The 17,839-nt window shown below is 33.8% G+C and overlaps 9 protein-coding genes and 3 pseudogenes across 12 annotated transcripts, besides 3 other annotated features; 9 read left to right on the top strand and 3 right to left on the bottom strand.

Annotated features, from left to right (window-relative positions):
- Positions 1–17,839: part of a mobile genetic element that runs on past both edges of the window.
- On the top strand, positions 1,372–2,232 carry TVAGG3_0499840 (uncharacterized protein; the record flags this gene model as incomplete). The annotated part of the gene is made up of 1 exon (XM_051236535.1): positions 1,372–2,232. One exon carries the CDS (start codon positions 1,372–1,374, stop codon positions 2,230–2,232), a length of 861 nt encoding a protein of 286 aa, XP_051094359.1.
- Positions 2,646–3,560, top strand: TVAGG3_0499850 (organellar and viral DNA polymerase type B; the record flags this gene model as incomplete). Its single annotated transcript, XM_051236536.1, has 1 exon — positions 2,646–3,560. One exon carries the CDS (start codon positions 2,646–2,648, stop codon positions 3,558–3,560), a length of 915 nt encoding a protein of 304 aa, XP_051094360.1.
- TVAGG3_0499860 (organellar and viral DNA polymerase type B) lies at positions 3,727–4,338 on the top strand (the record flags this gene model as incomplete). Its single annotated transcript, XM_051236537.1, has 1 exon — positions 3,727–4,338. The coding sequence occupies one exon, from the start codon at positions 3,727–3,729 to the stop codon at positions 4,336–4,338; it is 612 nt and encodes a 203-aa protein (XP_051094361.1).
- Positions 4,654–5,193, top strand: TVAGG3_0499870 (KilA, N-terminal/APSES-type HTH, DNA-binding family; the record flags this gene model as incomplete). Its single annotated transcript, XM_051236538.1, has 1 exon — positions 4,654–5,193. A coding segment is annotated over one exon (540 nt), but the record flags the coding sequence as incomplete, so codon positions are not given.
- Positions 5,361–5,511: a mobile genetic element.
- Positions 5,592–17,839: part of a mobile genetic element that runs on past the window's edge.
- TVAGG3_0499900 (uncharacterized protein) lies at positions 5,847–6,281 on the top strand (the record flags this gene model as incomplete). The annotated part of the gene is made up of 1 exon (XM_051236539.1): positions 5,847–6,281. One exon carries the CDS (start codon positions 5,847–5,849, stop codon positions 6,279–6,281), a length of 435 nt encoding a protein of 144 aa, XP_051094363.1.
- TVAGG3_0499910 (protein of unknown function, DUF4107 family) lies at positions 6,441–6,686 on the bottom strand (the record flags this gene model as incomplete). Its single annotated transcript, XM_051236540.1, has 1 exon — positions 6,441–6,686. The coding sequence occupies one exon, from the start codon at positions 6,684–6,686 to the stop codon at positions 6,441–6,443; it is 246 nt and encodes an 81-aa protein (XP_051094364.1).
- Positions 7,166–7,964, bottom strand: TVAGG3_0499920 (annotated as a pseudogene). Its single transcript has one exon. A coding segment is annotated over exon 1 (799 nt).
- Positions 8,988–9,772, top strand: TVAGG3_0499930 (annotated as a pseudogene). Its single transcript has one exon. A coding segment is annotated over exon 1 (785 nt).
- TVAGG3_0499940 (KilA, N-terminal/APSES-type HTH, DNA-binding family) lies at positions 11,970–12,452 on the top strand (the record flags this gene model as incomplete). Its single annotated transcript, XM_051236541.1, has 1 exon — positions 11,970–12,452. A coding segment is annotated over one exon (483 nt), but the record flags the coding sequence as incomplete, so codon positions are not given.
- TVAGG3_0499950 (uncharacterized protein) lies at positions 12,934–13,407 on the bottom strand (the record flags this gene model as incomplete). The annotated part of the gene is made up of 1 exon (XM_051236542.1): positions 12,934–13,407. The coding sequence occupies one exon, from the start codon at positions 13,405–13,407 to the stop codon at positions 12,934–12,936; it is 474 nt and encodes a 157-aa protein (XP_051094366.1).
- Positions 13,496–13,873, top strand: TVAGG3_0499960 (uncharacterized protein; the record flags this gene model as incomplete). Its single annotated transcript, XM_051236543.1, has 1 exon — positions 13,496–13,873. The coding sequence occupies one exon, from the start codon at positions 13,496–13,498 to the stop codon at positions 13,871–13,873; it is 378 nt and encodes a 125-aa protein (XP_051094367.1).
- Positions 14,708–17,747, top strand: TVAGG3_0499970 (annotated as a pseudogene). Its single transcript has one exon. A coding segment is annotated over exon 1 (3,040 nt).

Here is a 17,839-nt window from a genome sequence, read left to right on the forward strand (position 1 = left end):
CAAAAATTGCACCGTTGGCAAATGTCAATATCCGAGTCAACATACCTACAGCTAAAGGTTCTTCACATGACGACTATGTTGTTGAGTTCAATTTACCATGGTTGAAGATTGCAATTGTCCACAACCACTTCATGTTGAACGAAAGTCTTACAAACCCATTGTTCGGAAAAGGCAAGTGCAACATTGTCAGAGCTGTAAACATTCTTTTCGAGAAAGGTTTGTTGGAACCAATTCCAGATGACAAGCTGACAGAAACTTTTGTACCAAAAGACGAAACAAACTTTTCACTGTTAGCAAGACCAAAAGTTGTTCCAGACAAAGTTCTAGTACAAAAGAAGTACACAATTCCAAAAGGAGTTGGATTGTTCGGATACCAACCTGAACCAGAAGAACTTCCAATGAGGTTGCAAGAACTTCAAGATGCTATAAACAAACTTCCATTGAGACATCCAATTGACGTCAAATTGTATTGGAGAGCATCTGAGTTAGGTCAGAAGGTTTTATATGAAACAGGTTGCTTCGACGATGTTTATGAGATAACAGGAGAAGTTTCTCAGAAGATAAGAGACTCACTTGAATTTCCACAAACTGGACCAATTGGTTGCGACAAGTTCGACTCAGATGAAAAGATATACTATGTCGACCTTAACGCTGCATACATGAGGTTTGTCCAATATATTCCGACTGGAATTCCAAACGAAGATGGTGAGTTCCCGGGAAGGAACTATACAGTTGGAAAAGTCATACAACAACTGTATGATATTAGGAAAGCTTCAAATCCCAAACTTGCAATGACACTCAAATTGCTTATGAATTCGACATGGGGATATTCCATTAAGAAACCTCAAGAGATGAAGAGTAAACATTATGAGAAGGTCGACAACTTTGTTGAAAGGTTTTCTCCTTTTGTTTTGAAGTACGAATTCACTCAAGGTCAAAGTGGCTTAGTAACCACATTAAAACCTATTGTCGAACATTGGTCTTACCCTCAGTTCGCAAAGGCAGTCCTTGACAACTACAACAAATTCTTCTCCGAAGTCAAATCGAAAGTTGTGGTTTACTATGAGAACATTGACGCACTCATGACGAACGAAGAAGGATACAACAAACTCATTGAAATGGGAATGGTCGGTGAAAAGATGGGTCAATTCAAATTGGACAAAATTTTCACCGAAGTTCATGTCCTCTCCAAGCGTAAGTACTGGGGCATACTTGAAGACGGCACAGAAATAAAACATTGCATGAAATAAAAAATTTTTATTTGAAATGTACGCTGAGTTTGTTGGAGAAGACCGTTGGGAAACTTGTTTGTTAGATGAGAAATATGAAATGGCATACCATTTTAAAACAATATATTTTTACATATATTAAATGCTTCAGGTTGAAAAACAAAGAACAAAAGTAGCAGATACAAAACCGTTAGACTATATCTTTACAAATGCTGGTAGGACTATTTCAGATGAAGAAATTTCATCCCGAACATACAGGTTTGACTATCCAATTCGTTGGCTTCAAAGTCCTTCAGATGCAAAGGCAATAGGATTTAGAAGAGTTTTGTTTTCAAATAGAACTAACGCATTTATGTTCGCAGTATATTTTCATGGGCAGTATAAAGGTCATGATGGTCTAATAGACAAATTTGACGAAATGAGAATCTTTACAGTTCGTTCAGACGAAAGTCTTGAGAAAACTCTAAATGACTTTCAAACTCAAATGAACAAATATTATTGGGAATTTCAAGAAAAATACGACTCTTTACTAAATGGAACATACTATCTGAAACTAGAATATGACAAGATGAACTCCACCGTTTCATTTCAAAAGATTGAAATTAACCCTCCAAGAGATACAGAGTTTTTATATTGGGGAGTAGACAAACGTTCTTGGGCACAATTTCTTCGGTTACTAAACCAGAACGAACCATTACCACCAGATGGTCCATTTCAATTTATACTTCCACCAGCAGATTTGACAGTTTATAGAAACGTGTTTGACCCTCAAAATGTTATGTGTCATGCAAGTTTCAGTTCAAGCAACAATAGTTTTCTATGTATTGGTAAGGACTTTTATGACTTTGCTTCTAAATTCTACGAACCACCTAGTAACAGTTTCTCTGACTTTCAAGTTTGGTTCACAACAAATGGTGTGCAACATATTATTCCATTGTACTATGACTTTTATCTCGAATTGTCTTTCATATATAACTACGGAAAAGTGCTGAAAAAGTATTGAAAAATAATGTTTAGGTGAAGAGGTGAGATCTCACCTGTTTTTTCACCTTTTTTTTCACCTTTTTTCTCACCCTCTTGAATTTTCATGAATTTTATACAGAAAACATAGCACAAAAATAATGTTTAGGGTAGAAGGTGAGATCTCACCTGTTTTCTCACCTCTTTTCTCACCCGTTGAATTTTGTATTATTCTTCACAAAATGCTTGTTTTGAGGTCGAGCCACTTTTGGCTCCACCGTATTCTTTCAACCAAAACTCATGAATTCAGCAAAAATATAATTTAGGGTAGAAGGTGAGATCTCACCTCTTTTCTCACCTCTTTTCTCACCCGTTGAATTTTCATGAATTTTCTTAAGACAGATGAAATAAAGTTAGTTTTTTAAAAAAAATATTTTTTATTTTTATTGTAAGAACATGTTAGCAACAACTTCACCAAACTCGTTAGTTATGAATCCAACATCTATGTTAGTAGAAATGAAAAACTTCATTCCTTCTTCATATGCTTTCGAAACAAAAATCCAGAAGATAAAGCAAGAACTTTTAACAAGTAATTTAGACTGTAGTGCGAAAGATGAAACAAATGAACAGTATCTTTATGAAATGCAGGACATTATTGACCATTTACCCAAATTGCCTGAAATCCAACAACAAAAACTAACTATTCCTGAATTCGACGAAATAGAAGTCAAAGCAACTGACTCGGTAGAAATAAAGAAGTTCATACGAAAGGTAAATTATGAATTCCTTGGTTTTCATTGCAACCATAAGGTTATGGACAAAGATTGCGACATGGTATATAAGAATGTTTCTGACATATATAAATCTGGGGAGTTTAAGACCTACGACAACTTTGTTTCGTTAGTTGCTGAATGTGTATGGCAGATAAGAGATAAAGATAGAAGAGGTAAGGTATGGAATGAACAGATAAAACCAGCAACTTTTGAGTTAAAGAAAACCATTGACGCCTTGGTTGTTTTAGCAGGTAAGGTTTCAGAATATAACGCAAAAATGAACCCGCAATGTTCTAAATGTAAAGCAGCAATGAGGAGATATAACTACTCCGTCAAAGAGATAGAAAGAATGAGAAACGACTATGCAGACTTAAAGAAAGAAGCAGAAAAGCCAGCAGAAAATAAAATGGACATGTTAGAATTTCTGAACAAAAACTATCCAACAGCAGAAGATTTCCTTCTATCTGACGTCAAGAAGAAGTATAAAGAAACTTTCGGCATAGTTAAAACATTCGATATCCTCAGCGAAGAAATAGAAGCTACAAAACTGTTTAGAATTTCAAATATACATCGTACAATTCATGTAAAACGCTTATAAAATAACAGGTGAAAAAACGGGTGAAAAAACAGGTGAGATCTCACCTCTTCACCTAAAATATATTTTTACTGAATTCAGCAACAAAATTCTTGAATTTCCTTAAGACAGAAAAAATAAAGTTAGTTTTTTATAAAATATTTTTTTTATTTTGTATGTAAGAACAGAAATGACAAACACTGAGTTTGAAACAGTTAAAAAGATAGACAATGACACCAAATTGGTTAGAATAGGTGATTTAAACGTAAGATACTCAAAGAAATACAACAAATATTCTTTGTCAGACATTTTATCTCCATCTGGAAAGAAAACATGGCATTGGGTTGGAATTGCTTCAACTCAGAAAATTTTGACAAGAAATCCTGAGCTTATGATATCGGTAAAATTCTATGGAACTGCAGCATATCTTATAGACAAAAGTCTTATACCAATAGTTTTGTTATGGTTAGACCCAGTTGTTGGATATAACTTCATAACATATGGTTCATTCGATACGGAACGTTGCAGTGAAGGCTTACTTTACATCGTTCAGAAACCGAAGGACTTCAATACAAAGAGATATAAGATAGGAAGAACATATAATATAACTCAAAGATATGACAGTACAGTCAATAGAGTCAAGGTTGTGTTCGTTAACGATATGAGAGCTGCAGAAACAGAACTACTCGAAAAGTTTGAGAAAATGTATGGTGCTCCCACGAAAGGTAAAAAAACGTTTGAAGTAGATGAGATAGATAAAGCTATAAAATTATTTGACGAAGTTGCTGAAAAATACATGTAAAAATAACGTTTACCATGTAAAACGCTTGTGAGAAAACAGGTGAAAAAAAAGGTGAGAAAACGGGTGAGATCTCACCTCTTCACCTAAAATATATTTTTACTGAATTCAGCAACAAAATTCTGAGTAAAATGGCATAAGATTGCTACCCTCGAAAAACCGAGGATAGAGATTCCGTATGAAAACAGTGAAATTTCTCTAGACCGACTTTTTTCGGCCATGCCTAAAACTCATGAAAATCATGAATTTCCTTAAGATAGAAAAAATAAAGTTAGTTTTATTTTTATTTATTTTTTTATTTTGTATGTAAAGACAGATATGTCAACAACCGAGAACACAACAACAGTTATAGTCCATGAAGCTATAAATGAAGAATACGAGTACATACAGTTTAACAAACAATTGCGTCTAATTCGTTCGGTCAAAGACGATATGTACCAAATGCAAAGTATTTTGACTGCATGTTTTGCTCCAGATACCAAACACGCAGACGATTGGTTCAAAAACCGAAGCACACAAGAACTTTTGAGTGAAATTTCTCTAGACCGAGAATTCTCGGCCTTGCATAAAACACATGAAAATCGTAAAAATTTGCCAATAAATTTAAGAGGATATTATGTACATAGACTTCTTGTAAATGCCGTAGCAATGTGGGCTTCACCTCGTTATGCTTGGTATATTTACAGACTTCTTGACGAACTTCACAGACAAGAACGTGAAGAGATGGAAAAGAAACTTCATGCAAAAGATGAAGTCATTGAAGCAAAAGACAAAAGCATTCAGAAAAGAATACCACGTTCGGTACCAAAAGGAAAGGAAAAGAACTATAAGTATATGATTTATACTGAAGAGATGGAAAATGAAGAAGATAAAGATATGGTTATGTTGCATTTAGTCAGAAGAAAACAACAAAAGCTTTTACGACCTTGCTAAGATTTACAAATCTGACAGAAATTGGTTCTATCGCGAAAACTTACCGATTTCAATGACCCCAAATGAAGATGTGAAACAAATAGTTCAAGATACGTTACCTCAAACACACTATGATATGAAAGGTTGTACAATTCTTACATTCAAAGAAGATTTGCCATTGTTAAAGGAAAAAATAACAGAGTATTTTGACAACTTCAAACAAGTAGAGTAAATGAACCATTTATTTTTCAAGCTTGACTTCAGATGGCTCAGGTAGCTCTATAAGGTAAATTGTCTTGTCAAATCCTTCTGGCATTCCGAGTCCTTCCTTCCGACAGAAAAATAGTTAGTATCCCTAAGTTGGGTACTGTGGCATTGCGTTCCACCTTACCCAAGTTAACGGTTTGACACTTTACAAAACCGGTAACGTATATTTTACAACACAAACACAAACACCAACTTAACCTTAAATATTTACAAAACCATCTGATACATAAACGACTTCACTAACGACTTCACTAACGACTTCACTACCGTCCTCACTAAATAAAAATAACCTTATTTTTATTTTTTTAAATTTTTTATTTCATTACAAAGACATGTCCGACTACATTTACTATGACTCTTTCCCAGAACGTTTCCGTGAACTATTCAAAACTCAAGTAAAACTGAGAAACATGCATTTTAACAAAGACAGACCCATTGACGATGAAAGAAACCCTGAATATATTACAATCCCATATGACGCAAAGTTCATTGCATACATTCCTTATGGTCGCAGAGGAACGAAAACTATTTCAACAATGACGAAAAATTATTTCTGGAGCGATGAAGAAAATTGCCTTATCTACATAAATGCATACTTAAATAAAGCTACATATTGTACAAAAGAAGGTTGGACTGGATTTGAGCTCTACATATACGACGACGATGGAAACAGACGTTGTGTATACCCATACGATAATATGTACCATTGTTTTCATCAAGCATTAAACGAATACATAGTCAGTAAGGGTCTCATTCCTGCTGAGTAGAAATGTTATATTTTTGTTCTGTCATTTATATAAAAATAAACGTTCTCGCTAAATAATAAAATAAACTTAAAAATAAACGTTGTCAGAGGTGAAAAATAAATTTAGGTGAAGTGGTGAGATCTCACCTCTTTTTTCACCTGTTTTTTCACCATGTTGAATTCATTGCTTTATAACTCTCTTCCTTGGTTTCTTTTTAGTTGCTTTCTTCAAGTCTGTCTCCAACTTGACTGTCTTTCTTCTTCGTCCGTAATGATACCAGTTACTTCCACCAGTCAATGGGTCAAATGGTCTTTCGTAAGGATTTCCATACATTCCATAGGGACCATACGGAAGAACTACTGGTGGAGAAGAAACATTTTCTTTAGTTCCATCGAATCTATTTAAATGCATTGTTTCACCTTTCATCTGGTCATTAAAGTCTTTTGCGTGTTTTGCAAACTCATCGTCCTTTCCTAAAGCATTTTCTGACTCAGTCGCAACCAAATTGGATGCTTTATTTATGAGCCCTATTTTATTTAATCTTAACTTCTTTGCAACCCAGCCTCCAATCTTCCCTTTATTTGCATCTAATGTCTTCGAAACCCTTCCTCCACTCATTTTATTTACTGCGTCATAAGCCCAAGTGCTTTTGCTCCAAATGCTAATGCTTTTGTTCCCATTGCGCCTAAAGCTGCCCAAGCTACCATTTACACCATATTAAAATCATCTCTCTTCAATATTATCTCATAAAAGTTCTCGTTACTGGAGAAAGTCAATGAAACATAAACATTCTCATTCATAAACTTCTTTCTTATCTCATCTATACGCTTCAAAATGTCTGAACAATTGCTAACATCTTCTACAACAGTTATTTCATCATGAATGACCTTCAAGAACAAGCTCATTTAATATGCTATTAAAATCATCTCAATAATGAGTCCATCCTTTCCATCTTTAGGTAGCACAACATCTTTCATTGAAGAAGGTTCGACAAGTCTTATGTTAAACTTACTGACAAAGTTTGTTATACTATAATGCTTCGTGGCGAATACATGTAGTTTGAAAGACATAATATAGATTCTTCAGCAAATTCACTTATACTGGATTTTATAACAATGTTCTCACGAGACCAAATACCACCAATTGACAATCTTGTAAGCAATCCTGCTGAACCTTCTACTGTAAACGTCGATGGTAACATTCCACGAAGGTCATCTATTGACATCTTTGAGTCACTGAATTTAAATATTTTCTTAAAGCAATCGTCATTATCTAACCATGCAATAGCTTTGAAGTTTTCATTCGAATATACATCTGCTTCATTAAATGTAAAACCTGACTTCTTTGCAGAGACGACTTTAAAATCTATTGAGTTTGTTTCAAAATTATATGCTATGGTAACTTCTGAAGGTAATGGATGTCCTTCCGCAGTCAGTTGTTCTCTCACTACCGTTTGAAGCTTTGTATTAAAAACTTTCATGTCATCTCCTGTCTAAGTTCACATACACAGCAACAGGAAAACTATCTTGCTTCTTTGTTTCATCATTATATCTCAAAACATTAAAGTTCTTCAATAATATTTCTTCCTGCTGGAATACTTCTAACTTGTCTTATTTCAATAGCTTTCTCACCTCCTACATACTCTACCCAGTGTCTTGGATATTCATAAGTATACTGACTTTCTTGAATTTTGGTTGGTTTCATACTGATATTCAGCCACAAATTCTTGAATTTCCTTAAGACAGAAAAAAATAAGTTAGTTTTTTATAAATATTTTTTTTTATTTTGTATGTAAGAACAGAAATGACAAACACTGAGTTTGAAAACAGTTAAAAAGATAGACAATGACACCAAATTGGTTAGAATAGGTGATTTAAACGTAAGATACTCAAGAAATACAACAAATATTCTTTGTCAGACATTTTATCTCCATCTGGAAAGAAAACATGGCATTGGGTTGGAATTGCTTCAACTCAGAAATTTTGACAAGAAATCCTGAGCTTATGATATCGGTAAAATTCTATGGAACTGCAGCATATTTTATAGACAAAAGTCTTATACCATAGTTTTTTGTTATGGTTAGACCAGTTGTTGGATATAACTTCATAACATATGGTTCATTCGATACTGGAACGTTGCAGTGAAGGCTTACTTACATCGTTCAGAAACCGAAGGACTTCAATACAAAGAGATATAAGATAGGAAGAACATATAATATAACTCAAAGATATGACAGTACAGTCAATAGAGTCAAGTTGTGTTCGTTAACGATATGAGAGCTGCAGAAACAGAACTACTCGAAAAGTTTGAGAAAATGTATTGGTGCTCCACGAAAGGTAAAAAAACGTTTGAAGTAGATGAGATAGATAAAGCTATAAAATTATTTGACGAAGTTGCTGAAAAATACATGTAAAAATAACGTTTTACCATGTAAAACGCTTGTGAGAAAACAGGTGAAAAAAAAGGTGAGAAAACGGGTGAGATCTCACCTCTTCACCTAAAATATATTTTTACTGAATTCAGCAACAAAATTCTGAGTAAAATGGCATAAGATTGCTACCCTCGAAAAACCGAGGATAGAGATTCCGTATGAAAACAGTGAAATTTCTCTAGACCGACTTTTTTCGGCCATGCCTAAACTCATGAAAATCATGAATTTCCTTAAGATAGAAAAAATAAAGTTAGTTTTATTTTTATTTATTTTTTTATTTGTATGTAAAGACAGATATGTCAACAACCGAGAACACACAACAGTTATAGTCCATGAAAGCTATAAATGAAGAATACGAGTACATACAGTTTAACAAACAATTGCGTCTAATTCGTTCGGTCAAAGACGATATGTACAAATCAAAGTATTTTGACTGCAGTTTTGCTCCAGATACCAAACACGCAGACGATTGGTTCAAAACCGAAGCCACACAAGAACTTTTGAGTGAAATTTCTCTAGACCGAGAATTCTCGGCCTTGCATAAAACACATGAAATCGTAAAAATTTGCCAATAAATTTAATGAGGATATTATGTACATAGACTTCTTGTAAATGCCGTAGCAATGTGGGCTTCACCTCGTTATGCTTGTATATTTACAGACTTTCTGACGAACTTCACAGACAAGAACGTGAAGAGATGGAAAAGAACTTCATGCAAAAGATGAAGTCATTGAAGCAAAAGACAAAAGCATTCAGAAAAGAATACCACGTTCGGTACAAAAGGAAAGGAAAAGAACTAAAGTATATGATTTATTACTGAGAGATGGAAAATGAAGAAGATAAAGATATGGTTATGTTGCATTTAGTCAGAAGAAACAACAAAGCTTTTACGACCTTGCTAAGATTTACAAATCTGACAGAAATTGGTTCTATCGCGAAAATTACCGATTTCAATGACCCCAAATGAAGATGTGAAACAAATAGTTCAAGATACGTTACCTCAAACACACTATGATATGAAAGGTTGTACAATTCTTACATTCAAAGAAGATTTGCCATTGTTAAAGGAAAAAATAACAGAGTATTTTGACAACTTCAACAACTTTTCATGAATTTTCCTTGAAGATAAAAAATAAAGTTAGTTTTATTTTTTTTATTTTTTATTTGTATAAAAGATATGATTTCAACAATCGGCACAACAACAATTCAAGCCGCGAACGGCGGGACTCTGTCCACAACAACTTCACCAACTCGTTAGTCATGAATCCAACATCTATGTTAGTAGAGATGGAAAGCTTCATTCCTTCTTCATTTACTTTCGAAACAGAAATACAAAAAATTAAGGCAGGAACTTTTAACAAGTAATTTAGACTGTAGTGCGAAAGATGAAACAAATGAAGTATCTTTATGAAATGCAGGACCTCATCGACCATTTACCTAAACTACCTGAAATTCAGCAACAAAAACTAACTATTCCTGAATTCGACGAAATTGAAGTCAAAGCAACTGACTCAGTAAAAATAAAGAAGTTCATACGTAAAAGTAAATTATGAATTCCTTGGTTTTCATTGCAACCATAAAGTTATGGACAAAGATTGCGATATGGTATATAAGAATGTTTCTGACATATATAAATCTGAAGAATTTAAGACCTACGACAACTTTGTTTCGTTAGTTGCTGAATGTGTTTGGGAAATAAGAGATAAAGATAGAAGAGGCAAAGTATGGAACGAACAACTAAGACCCGCTATGTTTGAGATGAAGAGAGCAATTGACGCTTTAGTTGTTCTAGCAGGTCAAATTTCAATGTATAATGCAAAAATGAACCCACAATGTTCAAAATGTAAAGCAGCAATAAGGAAATATAACTACTCCGTCAAAGAGATAGAAAGAATGCGAAACGACTATGCAGACTTAAAGAAAGAAGCAGAAAAGCCAGCAGAAGATAAAATGACATGTTAGCATTTCTGAACAAAAACTATCCAACAGTAGAAGATTTCCTTCTATCTGACGTCAAGAAGAAATATAAAGAGACTTTCGGCATTGTTAAAAACTTTTGATATCCTCAGCGAAGAAATAGAAGCTACAAAACTGTTTAGGATTTCAAATATACATCGTACAATTCATGTAAAACGCTTGTGAAAAAAAGAGGTGAAAAATTAGGTGAAAAAAAGAGGTGAAATCTCACCACTTCACCTAAATTATATTTTTGGTCATTTACACTCATTTACGAAGAAGTCATGACAAAGCATTTACGATGAAAATCTTGACAAGGCATTTACGAAGAAGTTATGACAAAGCATTTACGAAGAAGTTATGACAAAGCATTTACGAAGAAGTTATGACAAAGCATTTACGAAGAAGTTATGACAAAGTCATGAGGGTGAAAAATTAGGTGAAAAAAGAGGTGAAATCTCACCTCTTCACCTAAATTATATTTTTGGTCAAAGCTTCCACGAGAGAAAAGATTCCTCATTTGCTAAGGATTCCAAAAATGAAAAAAATCGTTGATTTCGGCTGAGAAAAAACGGCAAAAACCCTTCTTCCACGGGAACAAAGAAATAAAGAGAAGAAATAAAGTAAATTTTTTATTTATTCCCGTGGAAGATAGAGCACTTTTATGACACTTTTTATTCACGACAAACAAGACAAATAAAGAAAATAAGAAAATACGGCGCTGTCGCGGTTCGAACCACAGACCCTGACCCCCTCCATAACACCACCTTAGACCACTGTGCTACGTAGCCTGTCGACATAAGATTTTATAAATTGCATATTTGACGTAAATTTATTTCCATCTGGCTTCCCACTGCATAAGATATTCATACGTGTTTGTAAGACATTCATTAAACTTCTTTTCTATTGCATCTAATCTTGCGTTATTTTTTTCAATAACTTGTCTGTCTTGTCTGTATTCTTCATCATCTCCAGCAGTGTTTGGGTCTTCACGTTTAAAATATTCATTGTTAACCAATTTTTTATCTACAAATTTTATTAGTGTTTGATTCACTTCGTTATGATAACGGTCATATTCTTTCAATACGTAAGTGAAGACAAAATGCGTCGTACCTTCAATCTTAAAGCTTAAAGAACTTTCAACACAGTTTTGAGGGTCTGTCAGTGCGTCAATGAGATAGTATTCGAAGTCAGTCAATAATCTTTTTAAAGTCATTTCATACAGGATAAAATTTAATGTTGTGAAGAAATAGTGTTTATCTCAAAAAAATAAAGTTAGTTTTTATTTTATTTATTTTTTTATCCTGTATGTAAAGACAGATATGTCAACATTAGAGAACACAACAACTGCTATCGTTCATGAAGTCATAAATGAAGAATACGAATACATACAGTATAACAAACAATTGAGACTCATTCGTTCTGTCAAAGACGACATGTACCAAATGCAAAGTATTTTGACGGCTTGTTTTGCTCCAGATACTAAGCTTCCTAAAGACTGGTTTAGGAACCAAAGCACCATAGAACTATTAAGTGAAGCACAGCGAGACGTACTTTTTTCTGAAAACAGTGAAGAACAGCGAGTAGGTAAAAAATCCCAGTCGCCAAAACTCTATGAAAACCGTGAAAAATTGCCAAACGGTTTGAGAGGATATTATGTTCATAGACTTTTAGTAAATGCAGTTGCAATGTGGGCTTCACCACGTTATGCTTGGAATATTTACAAACTTCTTGACGAACTTCACAGACAAGAACGTGGAGAGATGGAAAAGAAACTTCAAGCAAAAGATGAAGTCATTGAATCCAAAGACAAAAGCATACAGAAAAGAATACCGGTTCAGTACCAAAAGGAAAGGAAAAGAACTATAAGTATATGATTTATACTGAAGAGTTGGAGAATGAAGAAGACAGAGATATGGTTATGTTGCATTTAGTCAGAAGAAACAACAAAAGCTTTTACGACCTTGCTAAAATATATAAATCTGACAGAAACTGGTTCTATCGTGAAAACTTACCGATTTCAATGACACCGAATGAGCAAATAAAAGAAATTGTCAAAAATACTCTTCCTCAAACACACTATGACATCAAAGGTTGCACAATACTTACCTTCAAAGAAGACTTACCATTACTGAAGGAAAAAATAACAGAATATTTCGATAACTTCAAAGAGGAAGAATGAAGTCACGACAACATTAACGAAGAAGTCACGACAACATTAACGAAGAGAGAATGAGGTGAAAAAACAGGTGAAATCTCACCTCTTCACCAAAAATATATTTTTGGTTAAATAGCTTCAGGGTCAATTTCTTCAACCATTTCACTTCCTTCGTCAATGTCAATAGAAGCTTCTTCAACCTTTGGTAAGAACTTTTGTATAACATCTTTGTTCGTTATTGTCTTCAGAGATGAAGGATAATATTTCACATTTATTTCACCCTTCTTATATTCTTTCTGTTCGGAAAGATTTAAAGCAATACTGAAGAAGTCAATGTTGGAGTTCTTTATAACAGTATAATGAGTATCTTTGACATTCACGAAGAAACCCTTTTGTTTCAAAACTACTGCTAACTCTTGTGAAGTATAACGTTTGCGGTCAATGACAATAGCTAATGGTCTGACATACTGACCGAACTTAGATTCTTTCACAAACTTCTTGTTAAAGATAACATTGACGTTTGAAGCACCATTGAACTCATTCTTGATGGCAGTAGCGAGAGCATTGTATGAAAAGAACTTGCAATCTTGCATGTGTTTCATTAAAATAAAAATATTAAATTATTTTGAAAAATAACTTAAAAAAATGTAATCTAATTTTTCAAAAAATATTTTTTATCCGATAGAAAAGATGACAGAAAAATTAACTTTTTACATAGCGCCAGACCCTTCTTGCCCACATCCTTTTAAGCCACAATATATAGACATAGAACTAAATAGAGAAAGCGAAATTCCACAATATATATACATAGAACTAAATAGTGAAGGCGAAATTCTACAAACAGAAGAAAGCGAAATTCCACAAACATATAGAGACCTAGATAACGAAAATGGATATGCGCTATTCTGGTTAGATTGTCCTTATAAAATGTATGAAAAAAAGGCTTTATATGAAGAATATAGAAAATATTGTCATGAAAACGATATAAGACCAAGCTCTAGAGAAAAATTCTATGCTGGTATAAAACATCTTTTCGAAGTTCGGAATGGCAAATATATAAAGAAATAATTTTTCTAAGTTTATTTTTTCGAAAAAATATTTTTTTATTTCCTACTAAAGATGTATCGGAAGTTGTCTAAGTTAGAACACTCGGAAATAAAACAACTTCTTACAGAAGCTAACATAGATGTTGCAAAGCATTACGCAACAAACAAAAAAGCACTCGCTGACTTCATTAAAGACTATAATGGTGCAATAAGTTATGATAGAATTCATGATTACATTAATAACAAAACATTTCCTTTAAATGACGTTGCTATTGACTTATATCATAGACGTTCAATACCTCATGAAGTAAGAAGAGAAATGTTTGACATAACAAATGCAAACGTTGGTCATACTCGTAAAGCTCTTTCGCATGATGTTCGTCAAGAAATGTTTGACATAACAAATGCGAACGTTGGTGAAACAAGAAGAAGAGACGACACACTGAAACAACAGAGAAGAGAGATGTTTAAGAGCGCTATAGAACAAGTTCGCAAAGCTAACGATGTCATTCGTTCCATTGACGACAAACCAAAAGAAGGTGAGAGATGGTTAAAGAAAGATGAAGAGAATAGGAAGAGAAATGTGAAGTCAGGCAATAGACTCATTGACTTTAACATCGAAGCTTTAGATGAACCAAACAGAGACTACTTACACAAACATTTCGGTAAGGTTTTCATGAGACTCTTAGAGAAAATTAAAATAAACTCCCAACAAAGATGGATGGTATGTTATAAACTTGGTGGAAAGTATGAATGTTCTACGTTAAACCTCAATAATATTGGAACATTACTACATCAGCTCTTGAAGGAGAACTTTATATCAGAGATAGAAGCAAATGCTGCAGGTATTGTTGAAATGCACTATGACTTCTTCTTGACAAACATAAAGAATCTTACCGAAATAAAGATGTATGATTTAACAGAATATGAAGGCTTAACGATGTCAGATGTAAAGAAAGGCAAACCAAAAAAGAGACCATATAGAGATGAAAGCACACTGACAAATGACCAGAAAGCCATTTTGGAAGCTCTTAAGCAAACAGGAAACCCAGCACTTATAGAAAGCTTTTGGAAAGATAATGGTGAAAAGAAGTTTTATAAGAAGAGAAGCGGTCAGTTCTGGAAGTATCTTTGCACATTACCTATAAATCTTGAAACGCTACCAAATCTTCAATGAACTGAACAAAAGAACTGCAACACTTATGACAGAAGACAATTGTTTCGTTTATGCTTGCATTCAGGCTGGAGTAGATGGAGAGACTATTGACCACATGAGAGAAGTCATTCGTGTTAGAGACTTTCCTCAAAGTAAAGTACAAGAAATTTCTGACGCAACAGGTATAGCATTTAATGTTACCATTGGTTACTTCAATGACTCAAGACATAATGAAATAAAGAGATACATACCAAAAGAATGTGAAACTGTTCGAACTATTGACTTACTTCTTGTTGAAGACCACTACATGCTAAACGAAAGATTACCAATGACAACATATTTCATTCGCAACTATATAGAAATTCTCAAAGCTTGTGGTGGAATGAACATTGAGAAACAGATGAAAATATATACAAAGAGAGAGAACAAATATGTAGTTCGTTATGATAGAACAACACCGTTATGGAATGTTATGAAAACATTGTGGGAGTGCAAATATTTCGAACCTATTTCTTATGGAGAACTTTTCACATATACGACTGACTTATATAAACAGAACCTTGCACCATTTAAAGATTTGACATATGCTCCAAAGTATTGTGTACAACTGAAGAAGAAAGCAGAGTCAAAAGAAGTAAATAAAAATAAGTGCAAGTTCATTCCTGAGCATGTTTTCTTTGCTGACTTTGAGTGTAGTACCGATGGCTTTCATAAAGCTTTTAACATATGTTACGACAATGAAGATGGTTCAGTGAGTGAAAGCATTTGGGGTCAGAACTGTGCAACAGAATTTTTGGAACGACTTCCTGACAAGAGTTTAATATATTTCCATAACCTCAGTTATGATATAAACTTCATCTTAAGACACATGACAGAAGTGAAAGGAACTCCCATCATTAAAGGTTCACGAACAATGCAAATAACTGGCTTATATAAAGGAAGGGCAATTATTATAAAAGACTCTTACAGTGTTATAAATAAGAAGCTTAAACTATTTCCTGCTATGTTTAACTTACAAACAGGACCGAAAGAAGTATTTCCATATAACTACTACAGCAGTGTTTTGTTAGCAAATGACAACAGAACTGGTGTCATTTCTGAAGCATGTAAGTTTATCCGGGATGCAGATACATTCATGAAAAACATAGATTCCATCAAAGGTTGCAGAATAGATGAAAACCATTTCGATTTAGAAAAATATAGCTCATTTTATTGCAAACAAGATGTAAGAATTTTAAGAGAAGGTTTTGTTAAGTTCCGCAATGACATATTGAAAGAGTTTGATTTAAACGTATATGACTACGTTAGTATTTGTTCTATTGCTAACAAATTGTTTGAGAACAGAGTGTACTTCCCGAATGGAAATTTATATGACCTCTCAAATAAACCAAGAGAATTTATTTCACGCTGTATTCAAGGTGGAAGATGTATGCTGTCAGATAACATGAAACAAAAGAGCGAAAAGAAACTCATTGCTGATTTCGACGCTGTTTCATTATATCCATCAGCTATAGCAAGACTTTATACTTTAGAAGGAATTCCAAAAGTATTGAAGGATGAGATGTTAAGCACAGAGTATCTCATGAGACATTTATTTGATGACGACCAAAAGGAACCCATTGGTGAAAAGTTTATGTCTGGCTTCTTTGTTCTCATTAAGATAACAGAGATTGGAATACATAGACACTTTCCTTTAATAGTTTGTGACCCTGAACTAAATCCAGAACTTAATGTTCCCAGAAGTTCAAACACTTGCTGTTTAATGTATGTTGACCATATAACATTACAAGACCTCATAAAATATCAAGGTGTCAAATGTGAAGTGTTGCAAGGATACTATTACGATGGAAACAGAGATATTAGAATAAGAGATGAAGTAAAGAAGTTGTTTGAGTTAAGGTTAAAGTATAAGAAAGAAGGAAATCCTTTGCAAGAAAATATAAAGCTCATTCTGAACAGTATTTATGGCAAAACTATTCTATCTCCTATTGAGTCAAAAATAACCATAGTAAATGACAAAGATGCTATAAGATATGCCATCAGAAACTACAACCATATAGTGAAGTTCGAAGGTTTGGATGGTTCAGATAAAACTATTTTCAAGCTAACGAAAAGTATTTGCAGACACTTTAACTTCTGTCCACTTGGTGTTAATATTCTGTCTATGTCGAAGAGAATAATGTGTGAAGTATTCTGTACTGCTGAAGATATGGGACTTCAAATCTTCTACCAGGACTGTGATAGCATGCATATTTTCAATGAAGACATACCAAAGCTTGCAGCAGAGTTTGAGAAACGTTATGGAAGAGTTCTCATTGGTAAAAACCTTGGTCAATTTCATAGCGACTTTGCCGAAATAACACCTGGAAAACAAAGTTTAGCATACAAGTCAATATTTTGTGGAAAGAAGACCTACATAGACTTACTCACTAACGATTTAAATGAAGTTGCATTCCATGCACGTTGCAAAGGTGTCAAACAAGACGTCCTTGCTTTAACAGCTAATGAAATGTTTCCTGAAGCTATACAATGCTATTACAATGAAGATAAAGGTTTAATGGTTCCGCAAGGAAAATTTGACAAAGACTCTGAGTTCAGTGTTATGAAACTTTACAAAGCACTTCATGATGGTCAAGAGATTGGATTTGACTTATGTAAGTCTTCTAGTCCTTGCTTTGCTGAAAAGTTTAACTTTTCTATTCAGACTAAGACTTCATTCATAAGAAAGCTTAAGTTCTGAGGTCATGAATGAGAAAAATAATAAGGTCATTTATTTTTGTCAGCAATGAGGTCATTCGTGATAAAAATAAGCCGCTAGCGGCAAGGGCGAAG

Source organism: Trichomonas vaginalis, chromosome II, assembly GCF_026262505.1.
Source record: "Trichomonas vaginalis G3 chromosome II, whole genome shotgun sequence".
NCBI lineage: Eukaryota > Parabasalia > Trichomonadida > Trichomonadidae > Trichomonas > Trichomonas vaginalis.